The sequence below is a fragment of the Oncorhynchus mykiss genome, chromosome 23 (genome assembly GCF_057628025.1).
Source record: "Oncorhynchus mykiss isolate SJ-2025 chromosome 23, ASM5762802v1, whole genome shotgun sequence".
NCBI lineage: Eukaryota > Metazoa > Chordata > Actinopteri > Salmoniformes > Salmonidae > Oncorhynchus > Oncorhynchus mykiss.
The window spans coordinates 11,948,192-11,967,963 of record NC_143044.1 but is presented as its reverse complement, the minus strand read 5'-3'; the positions used below and the strand labels follow the sequence as shown (position 1 = coordinate 11,967,963).

Sequence of the window (19,772 nt, the reverse complement as noted above, 5' to 3'; positions counted from 1 at the left end):
CACATACACATAATATATATTTTATACAAACACACTCTGATACAAACACACGTACACGTGGGCACTTTCACGCACGCGCACTTGCGCACACACACAGAACAGTTAAATCATATCTGGTGATAGACCTGTGTGTGTTGTGTACCTGGATGAGGCTGGCTGCTGGGTTCCTCCTCTTCTCAAAGTGTTTTTGTCTGTGCTGTTCCTGTACCTTCAGGGCAAAACCTGAGCCCAGGATACCCTGCACACACACACACACACACACACACACAATGGACCACGTTCAATCAACGTCAAATTGTGCGTGTGTGTATGTGTGCGCATGTGGGTGTGTGGGTGTCTCACGGCAGGCAGGGCGAAGAAGGAGATTCCCATCAGAGCAAAGCCAGCTGAGATCAGACGACCTGTCCATGTCTGAGGAGTCTTGTCTCCATAACCGATAGTTGTCAGGGTGATCTGTTCACACACACAGAGGTCAGAGGTCACAAAACGATTTTCCCACAATGCCAGTTTGTATTATTTTGGGTCAATTAAAATGTTCAATTCAGTCAATTCAGGTAGTGAAATGTACTTCCTGAATAGAAAAACCCACTGTATAGAGCTCTTGAGGACCAGGATTGAATAACACTGCACTGTGTGTGTGTGTGTGTGTGTGTGTGTGTGTGTGTGTGTGTGTGTGTGTGTGTGTGTGTGTGTGTGTGTGTGTGTGTGTGTGTGTGTGTGTGTGTGTGTTGTATATTTCAGTGACCCCCTTTCTCTTCCAGTCCCTGTCTCCCCTTGCACATCTAAAACCCCAGTCTCGCCTGACAGACACTGGAAATTACATTTATCGATTGGGTCATGTTAGCACGTCTGAAGCCGTGGGCATTCATTAATTGTGTTGACATTGTATAAGGTCTAGCAGAGTAGCGCCTGGGAGGTGTTTGAAGACCAGCCAAGCATGATCTTGTAGCGGTGTCATTAAGGTGTCTTAAGGTCATATTATAGACTGGTCGGCAAATCCAGTAATGAATATAAAGCTACTCTTTCTTTTTGTCTTTCAGAGATGTCCTGGTTAGGTTTTTTTCTTTTGTATCTGCTGATTAAACCTCCGTCCTGTGAATATTGGTATGGGCTACGTTGAAACATATTGATCAATCTAAATTGAGTGTTTGTGTGGAGTGTGTGTGTGTGTGTGTGTGTGTGTGTGTGTGTGTGTCTGTGTGTGTGTGTGTGTGCGTGTGTGTAGACTCACCGTGCCCCACCACAGAGCATCGGCATAGGTGGCAAAGTCTTTGTTGAACTCCTTCTCCACGAGGTAGACCAGGAAAGAAGAGAAGATGAGCACCAGGAACCCAATGTACCAGGCTGTCACCAACTCCTATAGGAAATTAAAGATTATGCTCAAACAAATACATCAAATCTCACTGTATTGGATGTGTAGCCTAATAGACACTAGGTCCTAAACCCCTAAAGAGCAAGTTGTAGTGACAGAGACAAGGAAAGATTCACCAGGAAGAACATGAGAGGAACCAGACAGTAGAGGGGGAGCACATCCTTTTCTTTCTTTAAGAAGGTCAGAGTACATAGGACCATCTAGGCCAGACTGTTGGACTACAAATTTGGTTGTACCTTACTGTGTGCATAGACTACAGATCCCAGTAGTTTCCAAGTGCCCCCTCTGCGGTCCATACGCACCATCCGCAGGATCTGCAGGAAGCGAAGGCTACGCAATGCTGAGGTGGCAAAGATGTTACCTTGGCTACCAGCGGACACCACAGCAATGGAAGCTATGAGGACAATTATGTCTGGAAAGAGACAGAAAGAGATAAAACCAACTTCAATACTTTTGTAGTATTTACAGTCTTGTAAACTTTCATGAGAGTCTAATGATAATGTAGTGCAGTGCATATGAGTGATACACATGATACTATAACATGTTCCAAATAAGTTTTAGAGAGTTAAGGATTTGAATTGGTATGGTAGTTGTGGGTAACATCTCCACGTTCCAGCTCTGTGAAAATGTCCCCCACTCATCAGGCTGCTGGAGCCCAACACCAGAGAGCGTAGAGGGGGCCCGGGGCCACAAACTGTTGATCTGGAGCTCTGAGACTGGTTAAGAAAATAGACACAGTGTACTGGAGGAGTCATCACATGGATCTAATGTACCTAGTATTCACTTTCACACAATCAGAGAAGAAAGGAGAGAGAGTATGAGGGATTAATAAAGGGATAATGCGAGGGGTAAAGAGGGTTCACACAAACCCACATCCTTAGGGCCACGGAGATAGTCCTGAAGAACATACAAACCTCTACTGCTCCTACAGTACACTGGGATGATAGTGTGTTTCGCTCCAGTTCACATCTATCACATTTCAGCAAACACATTTAAAATTCTGAAACTCTAACCGTGGCTGGTTTTAGTCTTCTCTATTGGGAGAAGAAACAGACAGTGATCTGTGTTCTTGTAAACTGTATTTATCCTTCTTTTATGAGAACCCAACGCCAGCTTCTGTTTTCTCTGTTTGTGTATTGAAGTACGCCATCTGTCAATCAGAAGTCAGCCTTGAATATTGACAGTCTTGATGATCATCTCTCAACAACAAGATCTCATAGCTTCCATTTGAAATTCAACGTATTGTGGATGAACGTCTATTTTCAATGCATTACAGGGTTAAAACAGAAACAACTCAAAGGTTAACAGTTTAGGCATTCATTTTGAGTGGTTAAACTAAGGGCTATGGTTTGGGGATGGCTCCGCAAACCAACCAGCACTGTTTCCATCAAGTATCCTCGAGTATTCTCACGACTTGCTAGAGCATTGTGAACTGCCGTAGAGCAGTGGTCTGAGCAGTGCACTTTGGCTCTGAGCATCATGAGTTTGAGCCCAGTGTTGAGCAACTGTTTTTCTTTTTTTGTGAACCACGAGGAAGGCATATATCGACATCAGGACATTTTCAAATGTCGAAATCGAAGTCTATTTCTAGCAATCAGGCTGCATCTCTCGGTGGAGTGATAGCACCTTTGCAGTGCAGCACACACACACACACACACACACAGTTACCTATGACACAGAAGGGTTTCCTGGCAAAGCGGAGGCGTCCCTGCCATCCCCTGTAGCGACAGCAGCAGCCGGCGCTCCATATCCTGATGATGTACTCCAGCCCAAACACCACGATCATCACAAACTCCTACAGGACACGCACGCACACAAGCACACACACACAGTCGCAGCCCATTATTGAGAGTCAAGAGGCAAGGGGCAAAAGCTCAATATGCTGTAAATACCAGGCAGTTGAATAGAAAAGCCAGCAATCAATAATGTTATCCAATAATCAATATACAGATGTTAGATCTTTATTTGACCCTCTATCTGTCGCGGAATAATCCTGCAGCAGGAGGATTTGGATGAATATTGAATATTTAGAATCGCCGCCAGGGGGCAGTTAGAAGCGGTGTTTACAGTAACTTAGACTGCAGGTCCACTGGCCGTCAATTCAAGTAGCCAATGTAGACTACACCTCATCTTGTGTGAATTATTATGTAGATTTAAATAATATTTGTATGGGGTAGACATTATATTTACATTTTTATTTTAGATGAACAGTTTTATTAAACAGTACCAGTCAAAAGTCTGGACACACCTACTCATTCAAGGGTTTTTCTTTATTTTTACTATTTTCTAAATTGTAGAATAATAGTGAAGACAAAAAAACTATAAAATAACTCCTATGGAATCATGTGGTGACCACAGAAAGTGTTAAACAAATCTAAATATATTTTATATTTGAGATTCTTCAAAATAGCCAAGTTTTGCCTTGATGACAGCTTTGCACACTCTTGGCATTCGCTCAACCAGCTTCACCTTGAATGCTTTTCCAACAGTCTTGAAGGAGTTCCCACATATGCTGAGCACTTGTTGGCTTTTCCTTCACTCTGTGGTCCAACTCATCCCTATGTCACGGCTCTTGTCGGAATGCATGAACCAAAATGCAGTATGGTAAGTGTTCATGATGTTTTATTAATCAATAAACACTCCAACAAAACAACAAAGAGAAAAAAACTAAAAACAGTTATTTCAGGTGCAGACACTAAATAGAAAATAACTACCCACAAAACCCAAACGAAAAAGGACAACTTATAAATGATCCCCAATCAGAGACAAAGATAGACAGCTGCCTCTGATTGGGAACCACACCAACATAGAAATAAATAAACTAGAATGCCCTCCTTAGTCACACCCTAGCCTAACCAAAATAGAGAATAAAAACCTCTCTATGGCCAGGGCGTGACACCCAAACCATCTCAATTAGGTTGAGGTCGGGTGATTGTGGAGGCCAGGTCATCTGATGCAGCACTCCATCACTCCTTCTTGGTCAAATATCCCTTGTCATTGTCCTGTTGAAAAACAAATTATAGTATCACTGCAGAATGCTGTGGTAGCCATGCTGGTTAAGTGTGCCTTGAATTCTAAATAAATCACTGACAGTGTCACCAGCAAAGCACCCCCACAACATCACAAGTCCTCCTCCACGCTTCACACACGTGGAGATCATCTGTTCACCTACTCTTTGTCTCACAAAGACATGGCGGTTGGAACCAAAAACCTCAAATTTGGACTCATCAGACCATAGGAAAGATTTCCACCAGTCCCATGTCCATTGCTTGTGTTTCTTGGTCCAAGCAAGTCTCTTCTTATTATTGGTGTCCTTTAGTAGTTGTTTCTTTGCAGCAATTTGACGATGAAGGCCTGATTCACGCAGTCTCTGAACAGTTGATGTTGAGATGTGTCTGTTACTTGAACTCTGTGAAGCATTTTTTAAATTATTATTATTTGGGCTGTAATTTCTGAGGCTGGTAACTCTAATGAACTTATCCTCTGCAGCAGAGGTAACTCTCGGTCTTCCTTTCCTGTGGCGGTACTCATGAGAGCCAGTTTCATCATAGCGCTTTGTTTTTCCGACTGCACTTGAAGAAACTTTCAGTCATTGAAATGTTCCGTATTGACTGACCTTCATGCCTTAAAGTAATTATGGACTGTCATTTCTCTTTGCTTATTTGAGCTGTTCTTGCCATAATATGGACTTTTACCACATAGGGCTATCTTCTGCATACCAACCCTACCTTGTCACACCATAACTGGTTGGCTCAAACGCATTAAGAAGGAAATACATTTCCACAAATTAACTTTTAACGAAGCACACCTGTTAATTGAAATGCATTCCAGGTGACTACCTTATGAAGCTGGTTGAGAGAATACCAAGCTTGTGCAAAGCTGTCCTCAAGGCAAAGGGTGGCTACTTTGAAGAATCTCAAATATAAGATATATTTTGATTTGTTCAACACTTTCTTGGTTACTATCTTTACTGTTAAAACAGAGCACAGTAAGTGTACATTTTGCATTTGTGAAAATATTTTGATGTGATATGAAAGTAAAGGTTTTCATGTTTCTAGAACCATATAGAAATTGAGAATCTATTCATGTTTAGATAGAGTAGTTGTCTGTTTTGGCAGCCAGAGCCAGTTGACTTCTGAAAATAACTCACTCATAGGCTTGGTCGTGCCATGACATTGTTATGAGCGTTCTATAGCCGCCCTCTCAAGCCCAGTCATTCTGGACGGAGGCTAACTACTGTTTAGTCTAACTTACACTATAGTTTCTGGAAATATGACGACATTGATCAAGTAGTCAAATATTTAGTAGGAAACAACTTTGCCAGCATTATCATGTCATCAAATTTACTTTAGACAGATGACAATGTTGTCATTAGCTAGCAAATATCAGCTATGTTTTTTTAAAGGCAGTAAATGAGGCTGAATAAACTGTTTTGTTGCCAGACAAGGCTCCGCTAATAGCCAGGTATAGCAGTGGTAAGGTGTTGGGACTGCTGTTGGGACTTATGTAAGCCCTAACAGCTTGTGAGCACCGTTTGTCACCGTTATATAGTGCAATTAATGTATTGTTTAGATTGTGTTGTGCTGTGTAGTGGCTTTGATGGAATACATCCAAGGACCTTATTCATGGCTTACATGTTTCATAACAATATTGTTTTTAACGTTAATTTGGACTGATGGCCGACTGGGCATTCTACCCAATGCATTGTCAATGATTGCTGATGAAGATTTCATCAAAAGTGCATTACAGTGGCTTGGAAATACTATGACATTCATAAGGAGGCAATTTTTTATTTTTTGTATTTATTTCGCCTCTTTTAACCAGGTAGGCAAGTTGAGAACAAGTTCTCATTTATAAGTGCGACCTTGCCAAAAAAAAGCAAAGCAGTTCGACACATACAACAACACAGAGTTACACATGGAGTAAAACAATCATACAGTCAATAATACAGTATAAACAAGTCTATATACGACGTGAGCAAATGAGGTGAGATAAGGGAGGTAAAGGCAAAAAAAGGCCATGGTGGCAAAGTAAATACAATATAGCAAATAAAACACTGGAATGGTAGATTTGCAGTGGAAGAATGTGCAAAGTATAAATAAAAATAATGGGGTGCAAAGGAGCAAAATAAATAAATAAATAAAATAAATACAGTAGGGAAAGAGGTAGTTGTTTGGACTAAATTATAGGTGGGCTATGTACAGGTGCAGTAATCTGTGAGCTGCTCTGACAGTTGGTGCTTAAAGCTAGTGAGGGAGATAAGTGTTTCCAGTTTCAGAGATTTTTGTTGTTCGTTCCAGTCATTGGCAGCAGAGAACTGGAAGGAGAGGCGGCCAAAGAAATAATTGGTTTTGGGGGTGACTAGAGCGATATACCTCCTGGAGCGTGTGCTACAGGTGGGAGATGCTATGGTGACCAGCGAGCTGAGATAAGGGGGGACTTTACCTAGCAGGCTCTTGTAGATGACATGGAGCCAGTGGGTTTGGCGACGAGTATGAAGCGAGGGCCAGCCAACGAGAGCGTACAGGTCGCAATGGTGGGTAGTATATGGGGCTTTGGTGACAAAACGGATTGCACTGTGATAGACTGCATCCAATTTGTTGAGTACGGTATTGGAGGCTATTTTGTAAATGACATCGCCGAAGTTGAGGATTGGTAGGATGGTCAGTTTTACAAGGGTATGTTTGGCAGCATGAGTGAAGGATGCTTTGTTGCGAAATAGGAAGCCAATTCTAGATTTAACTTTGGATTGGAGATGTTTGATATGGGTCTGGAAGGAGAGTTTACAGTCTAACCAGACACCTAAGTATTTGTAGTTGTCCCCGTATTCTAAGTCAGAGCCGTCCAGAGTAGTGATGTTGGACAGGCGGGCAGGTGCAGGTAGCGATCGGTTGAAGAGCATGCATTTAGTTTTACTTGTATTTAAGAGCAATTGAAGGCCACGGAAGGAGAGTTGTATGGTATTGAAGCTTGCCTGGAGGGTTGTTAACACAGTGTCCAAAGAAGGGCTAGAAGTATACAGAATGGTGTCGTCTGCGTAGAGGTGGATCAGAGACTCACCAGCAGCAAGAGCGACATCATTGATGTATACAGAGAAGAGAGTCGGGCCAAGAATTGAACCCCGTGGCACCCCCATAGAGACTGCCAGAGGTCCGGACAGCAGACCCTCCGATTTGACACACTGAACTCTATCAGAGAAGTAGTTGGTGAACCAGGCGAGGCAATCATTTGAGAAACCAAGGATGTCGAGTCTGCCGATGAGGATGTGGTGATTGACAGAGTTGAAAGCCTTGGCCAGATCAATGAATACGGCTGCACAGTAATGTTTCTTATCGATGGAGGTTAAGATATCGTTTAGGACCTTGAGCGTGGCTGAGGTGCACCCATGACCAGCACTGAAACCAGATTGCATAGCAGAGAAGGTATGGTGAGATTCGAAATGGTCGGTAATCTGTTTGTTGACTTGGCTTTCGAAGACCTTAGAAAGGCATGGTAGGATAGATATAGGTCTGTAGCAGTTTGGGTCAAGAGTGTCCCCCCCTTTGAAGAGGGGGATGACCGCAGCTGCTTTCCAATCTTTGGGAATCTCAGACGACACGAAAGAGAGGTTGAACAGGCTAGTAATAGGGGTGGCAACAATTTCGGCAGATAATTTTAGAAAGAAAGGCTCCAGATTGTCTAGCCCGGCTGATTTGTAGGGGTCCAGATTTTGCAGCTCTTTCAGAACATCAGCTGACTGGATTTGGGAGAAGGAGAAATGGGGAAGGCTTGGGCGAGCTGCTGTGGGGGGTGCAGTGCTGTTGACCGGGGTAGGAGTAGCCAGGTGGAAAGCATGGCCAGCCGTAGAAAAATGCTTATTGAAATTCTCAATTATGGTGGATTTATCAGTGGTGACAGTGTTTCCTATCTTCAGTGCAGTGGGCAGCTGGGAGGAGGTGTTCTTATTCTCCATGGACTTTACAGTGTCCCAGAACTTTTTTGAGTTAGTGTTGCAGGAAGCAAATTTCTGCTTGAAAAAGCTAGCCTTGGCTTTTCTAACTGCCTGTGTATAATGGTTTCTAGCTTCCCTGAACAGCTGCATATCACGGGGGCTGTTCGATGCTAATGCAGAACGCCATAGGATGTTTTTGTGTTGGTTAAGGGCAGTCAGGTCTGGGAATAATTATAATTAGTAGGAACATCTTTCGTCATCATTCTGAAGTCACCAGGTTGACTTTAAATGCACTATAACGTTATAACTGTCACGACGTCCGCTGAAGTCGGTCCCTCTCCTTGTTCGGGGCGGCGTTCGGTGGTCGACGTCACCGGCCTTCTAGCCATCGCCGATCCACTTTTCATTTTCCATTTGTTTTGTCTTTGTTTTACACACCTGGTTTCAATTCCCCAATTACTTGTTCATTATTTAACCCTCTGTTTTCCCCCATGGTATTTGTGAGTGATTGTTTTATGTATGTTCGGTCCGTTATTGTGGGCTCAGTATTACGACATGTTATTGGAATATTTGAGTAAAGTTACTTGTGTTACTCATCTCTGCTGTCCTGCGCCTGACTGTTCTACACCAGCTACACCCAGACCACTACAGAATCACGCACCAGAAAAATGGAGTCAGCAGGAGCAGACAACCCCCCTTTTACGGTCGAGGAGCACGTCCAGCATCATGCGACCATGTTGCAATGTTTTGGCACCACCATGGATCGTGTGCTGCAGACGATGGATCGATGGGAGACAGGAGGAGTTCTTCCAGGGCCTCCATCGGCACCACTACAACAGTCACCACTGTTCACCCCTCCTTCACCCGGTCCCAGTGGGATTTGGCTCGCTCTCCCGAGGGAGTATGATGGGACTGCTGCCGGATGCCAGGGGTTCCTACTCCAGCTGGAACTCTACTTCGGGACGTGAGAGCATGTCCACCCTCGTCTCCTGTCTCTCAGGGAAAGCCCTGGAGTGGACCAACTCTGAAAGGGGGGAAGGAGAAGCGGTGTTGGACCTTTACGCGGAGTTCACCCGAAGTTTTAGGGCAGTTTTCAACCACCTCCCTGAGGGTACAGCGGCGGGTGAACGTCTGTTCCACCTGAGGCAGGGGACGAGGAGGGCACAGGAGTTCGCCTTAGACTTCCGGACCCTGGCCGCCAGCGCGGCATGGAACGACAGGGCCCTGATCGATCACTACCAGTGCAGTCTGCGTGAGGACGTCCATCTGGGAGTTGGCCTGCAGGGTCACCACTCACACGTTTGACCAGCTGGTGGACCTGTCCATCCGGCTGGTTACCCGCGGACGTCCGGATCGGGGCCTGTCAGTTCCATCCCCAAGCACCACCGCTCCGACACCCATGGAGCTGGGAGGTGCTGCGCTTAGGGCGACCGGAGGAGGGGTCATTTCCTGTACCATCTGTGGCCGCAGAGGGCACACTGCTGGTCGGTGCTGGGGAGGTTCCTCTGGGAATTGAGGCAGCAGGCAGGACACTCTCGTGTCATCACAGGTGAGTCGGCTCACTGAGAGCCCCCTGCTGCTCACATGTTTTTGTTTATACATTTTCCTAATATTTCCCCGCATTCCCAGCATAAGGCACTCGTAGATGCAGTCGCAGCTGTGAATTTTATTGACAGAGCATTTGCCTATAGTTTATGGATCCCCATTGTTCCTGTGGATATGCCCTTACCCTGTGCACGCGCTAGATAGTCGACCATTAGGGTCAGGGATAATTAGGGAGGGCACCACGCCACTGGGCATGGTTACGCAGGAGGGTCACAAGGAGAGAATTAGTATTTTCCTTATTGATTCTCCTGTGTTTCCCGTGGTGCTGGGCCTACCCTGGTTGGCCTGTCATAACCCCACTATTTCGTGGCAACAGAGGGCTCTCAAGGGGTGGTCACGAGAGTGCTTGGGGAGGTGTTTAGGGGTTTCCCGGTGCTACTACGGTGGAAAGTCCAGACCAGGTCTCCACCATGCGCATCCCCTCTGAATATACAGTGCCTTGCGAAAGTATTCGGCCCCCTTGAACTTTGCAACCTTTTGCCACATTTCAGGCTTCAAACATAAAGATATAAAACTGTATTTTTTTGTGAAGAATCAACAACAAGTGGGACACAATCATGAAGTGGAACGACATTTATTGGATATTTCAAACTTTTTTAACAAATCAAAAACTGAAAAATTGGGCGTGCAAAATTATTCAGCCCCTTTACTTTCAGTGCAGCAAACTCTCTCCAGAAGTTCAGTGAGGATCTCTGAATGATCCAATGTTGACCTAAATGACTAATGATGATGGTTCTAATTCCCATTGGGGAGGAAGGAGTAGGCTGTCCTTGTAAATAAGAATTTGTTCTTAACTGATTCATTATGTGTTATTTCATAGTTGTGATGTCTTCACTATTAATCTATAATGTAGAAAATAGTAAGAAAATAGTAAACATTTAGAAAAATCCTGGAATGAGTAGTTGCGTCCATAATTTTGATTGACACTTGCTGGAACGGTAAATATGGAGCTGTACAACGTGATGGTCAGCAGTACAGTACTGGGCTGTTTAGCTAAAGAATCCTCGCAGGGCACGAGGAAGGAGTAGGCTGTACTTGAAAAATAAGAATTTGTTTTTAACTGACTTGCCTAATTATATTAAGGTTACACTAAGAGCATAACATTTCTGCATCCTAATTTACCAGTACCCAAATGGAGATTAAGTGAAAATAAAAATCTCATTGATTTACAGTGGGGCAAAAAAGTATTTAGTCAGCCACCAATTGTGCAAGTTCTCCCACTTAAAAAGATGAGAGAGGCCTGTAATTTTCATCATAGGTACACTTCAACTATGACAGACAAAATGAGGAGAAAAAAAAATCCAGAAAATCACATTGTAGGATTTTTAATTAATTTATTTGCAAATTATGGTGGAAAATAAGTATTTGGTCAATAACAAAAGTTTATCTCAATACTTTGTTGTATACCCTTTGTTGGCAATGACAGAGGTCAAAGTTTTCTGTAAGTCTTGACAAGGTTTTCACACACTGTTGCTGGTATTTTGGCCCATTCCTCCATGCAGATCTCCTCTAGAGCAGTGATGTTTTGGAGCTGTTGCTGGGCAACACAGACTTTCAACTCCCTCCAAAGATGTTCTATGGGGTTGAGATCTGGAGACTGGCTAGGCCACTCCAGGACCTTGAAATGCTTCTTACGAAGCCACTCCTTCGTTGCCCGGGCGGTGTGTTTGGGATCATTGTCATGCTAAAAGACCCAGCCACGTTACATCTTCAATGCCCTTGCTGATGGAATGAGGTTTTCACTCAAAATCTTACGATACATGGCCCTAATTCATTCTTTCCTTTACACGGATCAGTCGTCCTGGTCCCTTTGCAGAAAAACAGCCCCAAAGCATGATGTTTCCACCCCCATGCTTCACAGTAGGTATGGTGTTCTTCAGATGCTGACTTGACAACAGGACAACAGGACAGATTTCTGACTTGGCTGGTTACTGTTTGTAATGATTTGTCTGCTGGGTTATGTTCTCAAATAATCGTAAGGTATGCTTTTGCCGTAAAGCATTTTTTAAATCTGACACCTTGGTTGGATTCACAAGAAGTTAATCTTTAAACCTATGTAAAATAGTTGTATCTTTTCTGAATTATTATAATGAGTATTTCTGTATTTGAATTTGGCGCTTTGCAATCTCACTGGATGTTGGCCACATACCCTAGAGAGGTTAAATAAATAAGACCTACACTATTTTTAACAGGACATTGTTCTCCACTCATTACCTGTATTAACTGCACCTGTTTGAACTCGTTAACTGTATGAAAGACACCTGTCCACACACTCAATCAAACAGACTCCAACCTCTCCACAATGGCCAAGACCAGAGAGCTGTGTAAGGACATCAGGGATAAAATTGTAGACCTGCACAAGGCTGGGAAGGGCTACAGGACAATCGGCAAGCAGCTTGGTGAGAAGGCAACAACTGTTGGCGCAATTATTAGAAAATGGAAGAAGTTCAAGATGACGGTCAATCACCCTCGGTCTGGGGCTCCATGCAAGATCTCACCTCGTGGGGCATCAATGATCATGAGGAAGGTGAGGGATCAGCCCAAAACTACACGGCAGGACCTGGTCAATGACCTGAAGAGAGCTGGGACCACAGTCTCAAAGAAAACCATTAGTAACACACTACGCCGTCATGGATTAAAATCCTGCAGCGCGCGCAAGGTCCCCCTGCTCAAGCCAGCGCATGTCCAGGCCTGTCTGAAGTTTGCCAATGACCATCTGGATGATCCAGAGGAGGAATGGGAGAAGGTCATGTGGTCTGATTAGACAAAAATAGAGCTTTTTGTTCTAAACTCCACTCGCCGTGTTTGGAGGAAGAAGAAGGATGAGTACAACTCCAAGAACACCATCCCAACCGTGAAGCATGGAGGTGGAAACATTATTCTTTGGGGATGCTTTTCTGCAAAGGGGACAGGACGACTGCACCGTATTGAGGGGAGCATGGATGGGGCCATGTATTGCGAGATCTTGGCCAACAACCTCCTTCCCTCAGTAAGAGCATTGAAGATGGGTCGTGGCTGGGTCTTCCAGCATGACAACGACCCAAAACACACAGCCAGGGCAAATAAGGAGTGGCTCCGTAAGAAGCATCTCTAGGTCCTGGAGTGGCCTAGCCAGTCTCCAGACCTGAACCCAATAGAACATCTTTGGAGGGAGCTGAAAGTCCGTATTGCTCAGCGACAGCCCCGAAACCTGAAGGATCTGGAGGTCTGCATGGAGGAGTGGGCCAAAATCCCTGCTGCAGTGTGTGCAAACCTGGTCAAGAAATACAGTAAACGTATGAACTCTGTAATTGCAAACAAAGGTTTCTGTACCAAATATTAAGTTCTGATTTTATGATGTATCAAATACTTATGTCATGCAATAAAATGCAAATTAATTACTTAAAAATCATACCATGTGATTTTCTGGATTTTTGTTTTAGATTCCGTCTCTCACAGTTGAAGTGTACCTATGATAAAAATTACAGACCCCTACATGCTTTGTAAGTAGGAAAACCTGCAAAATCAGCAGTGTATCAAATACTTGTTCTCCCCACTGTACATTTATAGGATTGGAGGACTCTAAATGGATATCTAAGGGGCATTTTCCATTAGGATCTGTGAGAATATCTGAATTACAAAGCAGCCATTACTTAAATCATTTTCTAGAAATCATTTTCTAGAAATCAGTTTCTAGTCTATTGCATAGTTACAATGTGTAATCATTGATGTCCCAGGAGCAGGAGTGGTAAACACTGTTGAAGTGTATAATTGTAATACATACATGCAGACACAGCATTATTCACAGAATGGAGTTTGATACACCTGGTATTGGATATGACAGACAAAAACTTGCTAAATAGCAATATTCGTAAACAAAAAAATACACACAACCATTTGTCTCTACATTAACTAACATTTTCCTTTCAATTGTACATTTTTTGCTTGACTCGTTATGACGTTAAAACTACTTACATTTACATTTTGTCAGCCATCTTTGCTGAATAAAGTCACCAGGGAGCGGTGGCTCACGTCAAAGCCGTGACGCTAGATACCTCTAAGTCCTGTGGTGTAAGCACGCAACTTTTAAAGGAGGAACCACTGTACATCATGGATGGGGTTTTACACACAATGAAAGCATAGCTAAAATAACGTAGGCCTGCCTATAATACATAGATAAAAAGGGAACCTCAGCTCACTGTTTTGTTCCTTTCCAACTTGATATTTTAATAAAGATTTGGTAAATAAAATGTATTTCCAAGCAGTCTCACGAGCCAAACACGTTATCGACGATCTTGACGAGCTACTTGATTACATTTGGCAGGACAAAAAGAAAACAGACTTCATTGAGATGAGGGTAGGCTATACTTGGTTTTTACATCTTGTTCCATGCACATATGGGCAGTGTGCGTCACGGCTGGATAGGCTGCGTTTCCGCTGTCAAAATTAATGCCATAACCAACTGCGTTAAAACCAACTGCGTTAAAACCAGCTTTTGGTTGGTCTTCCCTACTAGCGCTGCCTGAACTGAGCACTTTGGATTTTTAACCTCTACAGGATCGGTGTCACCCCACTTGATACAACATTTTGAACAGAAATGCAATGGTTAATTGAATCAGTCTAATACTTTGCACAAACACTGATGCTAAAATTGAAATTGCACCTAACCTGGAATATTATATTTTGGCCTTTCTCTTGCATTTCAAAGATGATGGGGAAAATAATGAGAGAGAAAAAAACACTTTTTCCCCCTTTGTATTATCTTTACCAGATCTAATGTGTTATATTCTCCTACATTAATTTCACATTTCCACAAACTTCAAAGTGTTTCCTTTCAAATGGTATCAAGAATATGCATATCCTTGCTTCAAGTCCTGAGCTACAGGCAGTTAGATTTGGGTATGTCTGTCAAATCTGCTCCTGCAAAGCCCTCTACTGCTCGTCCTGTGTCTCCTTGACCTGCCACCCCTCCCCCAGTACACTCTCTCGCACTCTCTGTGTGTGTGTGTGATTATGTGGGCAGAGACAGGTGTGCTGGGGTCAGAGCAGATCCACCAGCTGCAACCTGTTCCATAATCAAGACCTCTACAAATACTCAGCCCTGCCACTTCCACGCTGCCAGATTGTAATCTCTGCTCAGTCAGTCTACATTTCTAGCTGTTTGTTACTATTCAGATCCTGTTGTGCCTGTTTTCCTCTCCTCTACAGTTCTGCCAGGTCTGACTGGTTCCTGTCTCCAGTCCTACATCTCCTCATCCTGCTACTCTGCCCTGGATTCCCCACTCTACTACTCCCCTGGATTCCCCTCCGGCCTGCTTACCCTGTCTCAACACCTCTCGTGCCAGCCTCAGCCTCCGCTCCTAGTTTCCAGCAACCTGCACGAGCTTCTCCTGACCTGCACTCCATGTCCCCCCTGTGTCAAAAAATACCTTGGTTACTTCATCCCAGTCTGCTCGGGTTCCCGTTCCACTCCGCAAAACAATGTCATTTTAGGCTAAAAGTTTTTAAAAAGGGTGCGATCCTTAAGAGGTTTTAAGGACATGCCTCAAATATTTTCCACCCCTCCCATCTAATCGCAAGCGTGCTGATGTTAGACAGGTAAAATGCAGAACCTGGTGTTAGGGCTGGAAAATGCCAGTGTTAGTTTTTTTTCCATGATGAAATTGCAAACTAACGTGCGTTTGACACTAGCACCACCTTAACGCCAGCCAAAAATGGAGCCCTAAAGGCGATGCATCTATTTGATAAGCATTTTGTACCATGACAAATCTACTGTGGCAATTTACCCAACACTTTGTATGAATGAAAACTAATGTTGGTGTAACCTACTGTTATTTTATTTGTTTCCTATTTATGTTATCCAAAAGTGTCTGGTATAGTAATTTCTTATCAAGATCGGCGTTAAAATGTCCATGTGTGACCAACAGCCTTGATTTGGGCTTATGTATTCAAATGTGAAATTGTGGGCCTCCCGGGTGGTGCAGTGGTTAAGGGCGCTGTACAGCAGCGCCAGCTCTGCCATCAGAGACTCTGGGTTCGCGCCCAGGCTTTGTCGTAACCGGCCGCAACCGGGAGGTCCGTGGGGCAACGCACAATTGGCCTAGTGTCGTCCGGGTTATGGAGGGTTTGGCCGGCAGGGAAATCCTTGTCTCATCGCGCACCAGTGACTCCTGTGGCGGGCCGGGCGCAGTGTGCGCTAACTAAGGTTGCCGACACATTGGTGCGGCTGGCTTCCGGGTTGGATGGCGTTGTGTTAAGAAGCAGTGCGGCTTGGTTGGGTATAGTAGCAATATCAAAAATAATGCCAATATAAAGAAAAAAGTAACAAGTATCAATGCCAGTAGAGAAAGACCAAAATAATATACAGTATGTACAACAACAATATAAGTGATACTTGTGATGAGGTAGTTATATGCACACAATCAGGGGTAAAGTGGCTGAGCAAACGTGTCCATAGAGGCACTGCAGATAGTGCTGATGACTGGGAACCCGCCCCCAGTGATGATCTGGTCCATCCGAACCAAGCATGAACAAGGGAATCTATATTCAGAGAGCCTGTTTCTGTCCTGCCATTGACTTTGGTGCAGCTAGCTAAACAATTAACCATAAACCCAATCTTTAGAGTACTAGCAATACAAACCGATTGTCATAGCTAGTTAAAGTTAACCAAATAGGTTCAATGCTAACATTAGGCTATAACTAGCAATGAAAATGGATTTCTGAGATAATATTAATACACAGATCATACACTTAATGTTAACTAGCGAGCCAGCCACCTAATGCCAGCTAGCTAGGTAACAATAAGCTCTAAATTGCAATGAAAAAAAATTCAGACAAAATTAGAAACGTATAATATCTGAAACTGTAGCTAGACTCTTACCTGTTTACCTGGATGAATGCTTCATGGCAGACTGCAACCCTTTTCATTAAATAAGACGTCCTATGTGGTTTCCGTTTTGTTTGTACAGCTTGCTTGGCCCGTTGTGTCAAGTCACTCTGGTTTACACTGACCGTGAGCAATGCCATAAGAATCATCAAATCTTTCTCCCTTTCTGTCACGGATGCTATGGTTGCCCTTAGTTTGAAGATGTAATCCGGAGACAGGTGTTTCATATAACAGCCTTCTGTGTTCTCTTTTCATCTCCTTATCATACTTTGCTTCTACCGTACATTCTACTGATTTCAAAACTCGGTGAACTTCTTCCGTGACAATAACACTGTGGATCGCTGTTTCTTCCCTATCACTGTCATGAGAAGACTCTACAATGTCTTTTTCATTTACAACATTTTTAAAACCTAAATCAGGGATTTCCTCATTGTCTGGTTAATTTTCAGAGTCAGAGAGAGTCAGCATGGTACAATTGTCCTCCTGAAAGTAGTTCATCACAACGTTTTCCCACTGACCTTTGTCGATAGCGCTTGATAAATTCAGGGCAGCAATGTTATTGGGAGCATTAGCAACACATTTGCAGTTCTCCTTGGCTAAAGAAAAAACTTTTTAAAAATTCTGTAGGATTATCTACACATAAAAGGATTATCTACACATAACGAGCAGCTCATTTTATAGACAGAAGATGCTACAGTGGTTCTTCCTGTAAAAGTTGCATCATACTGCAGCACACCTTGGGGGCTACCGCAGAATTCTATGGCACGTTATTTAATTGTCAGACATTGTTGCCATTAATGCTAGTTAGTGCTAGTTTGACCTCCAGAGGGCATCTTTGAGAAGCATTTGACTTTTTGTAATATTAGCTGTACCTAGAGAATTAAAAACATTTTTGTAAGAACATAGTATATTGGATTGATTTTAAATGTAGCTTAATTAATTTGATTAATATTATGGTGTTTCTATTCCAAGAAAAATGAGAAACGAAACCCTCAGTGTTTCCGTTAGGAAAATATGGCGCTGTACAATGTGACAGTTTCCACACCCTAATTGTAGGCTAACCAATAGCCAAACGGAGATTCAGTGAAAATAAAAATCTCATTGATTTATCAAGACCAGTCCCCATGCTTGTCTCAGAGCAGTGCAGTCTTTTCCCTTTTCCACTTGCCTCTTCCATTACTTTTTCCATTAAACAACTATTTGTTTAACTTCATTAGCCTACAATATTTCTGTCATTCAGTGATCTTTATTCCCACATTAATTCGTTATGGATCCATATTGAAAATGACATGTGCAAGAAACAGTGGTAATATTTTTCCTTTTAGAGACTATACATGGTGTCCAGGTCAGGATAACCAAAACATGTACTTATTAAAAGACTGTCAGAAAGAATGTTGGTACTTATTTATTTTGATCCAAAGCCATGAATTAGTGAGTCACTAAGCTTTATGTAGGTGCCGAGGCTATATGACTGAGTCACTCAGCTTTATGTAGGTGCCAAGGCTATATGACTGAGTCACTCAGCTTTATGTAGGTGCCGAGGCTATATGACTGAGTCACTAAGCTTTATGTAGGTGCCGAGGCTATATGACTGAGTCACTCAGCTTTATGTAGGTGCCGAGGCTATATGACTGAGTCACTCAGCTTTATGTTATCAGTTATCAGTTTCAATTTGGTTTATGTCGCCCATTCATTATAATTTAGAGACACATTAGCGCCTTGGAACCCAAAAGCATAATCAGTGCTTTAACTCCCCTTTGTGGTGGTCTGGAGCAATGAAGTAGTGACACAGGGTACCGTACTAAACCACAAATTACCTCTAAGTCCCGCAGCATAATCTCAAAACGTTTAGTTGAGCAATCACTGTACACGGCAGACCAATCTGAAACTCACCCTTCGGCATCTCCAGCCCATTCATTATCTCAGCCAATCATGGCTAGCGGGAAGGTTCCTGTTTTTTTATAGGCTCGTCATTTAACAGCTTTATTTGTATTAACAAAAAGTTTGTTATTAAGGCACATGAAAGTTCAAATGTTCCAGAAGGCATTTCTGCCAAACAACGCATTTTGATGAAGAAGAAAAAATGCCTCTCCTGTGAAGTCGTGACTTGCGACACATGCCTAGTTTCCTGAAACGAGTCACATGTTTGAAATGTGCAACTAAATCAAGTTGATCGGGGGATTGAGTTATTTGTGCCAGAAGGGCCCTAACCACTAGATCACCCCAGGCTACGATTGAACACAAATTTGACAGTTATTTCGAAACACTTCACACTTGTATGTCATAGCCTAGTGGAGTAGAGACCAATATCTATCTTGTGTTATTAAGCTAGATAAAATGATGGTTATGGATGTGTATGGTTGCATTTCAGATACATTTTTGTACATTTGAATGTTGCAGTAATAGGACCTAGGCCTACTGTATACCGTATGAGCAAGAGAGAATATTAGTTTGATAGCAGGCTTGATCCCAATGGAGAAAACGAGCACTGCTAATTTTCAAGGAATCACGAGGCTCATTTGAATTTCCTGAGGCAACAGGAAAATGATCTGCAACAAAATAGTGATCTAGTTAAGATCCGACATCTGTAGCATCACTGATTGCTAACTTGATACGGTATAGCTGCAGTAGATTAAATGGAATGTCCATAATTGTTGAGTTTTAATTTCTGTGGTCCTGCGAAATAACAAGAAAGCAATCAGGAAGATTAGTATGCAGAGTCATGAGTCTACATTGTTTCATTGCAACACACACATGTACAGTTCACACACGCATGCACACATACATACACTTTGCGCAGCATGTGCTTTGTTGGTTCTTATGGGATGCAGTTAGAGGCAGACCGAGTAATTCATATGATTGCAATCCATCAGTGCCAAATGTAGCCGACAGTAGGGATGCTCTAATTGCGGTGTATGATAAAACATGATACGGATCTTCACAAGCACTCAGCACACACGTCAGCTACCCTTGAATTTCTGAAAATGCACACATTTAAA

General features: G+C 43.1%; 1 protein-coding gene across 7 annotated transcripts in view; it reads right to left on the bottom strand.

The window, feature by feature from the left end:
- The window catches only part of LOC110502446 (potassium voltage-gated channel subfamily KQT member 5), a 141,383-nt gene that overhangs the window by 17,841 nt on the left and 103,770 nt on the right, over positions 1–19,772 (bottom strand). For all 7 annotated transcript variants that reach the window (XM_036960013.2, XM_036960018.2, XM_036960015.2 and 4 more), the window contains exons 3-7: positions 3,041–3,167; positions 1,609–1,784; positions 1,232–1,357; positions 343–453; positions 143–238 (exon numbers count right to left, since the gene is read on the bottom strand). In XM_036960013.2, coding sequence (XP_036815908.1) covers positions 143–238; positions 343–453; positions 1,232–1,357; positions 1,609–1,784; positions 3,041–3,167 — 636 coding nt within the window. The remainder of the gene's footprint in view (positions 1–142; positions 239–342; positions 454–1,231; positions 1,358–1,608; positions 1,785–3,040; positions 3,168–19,772) is intronic.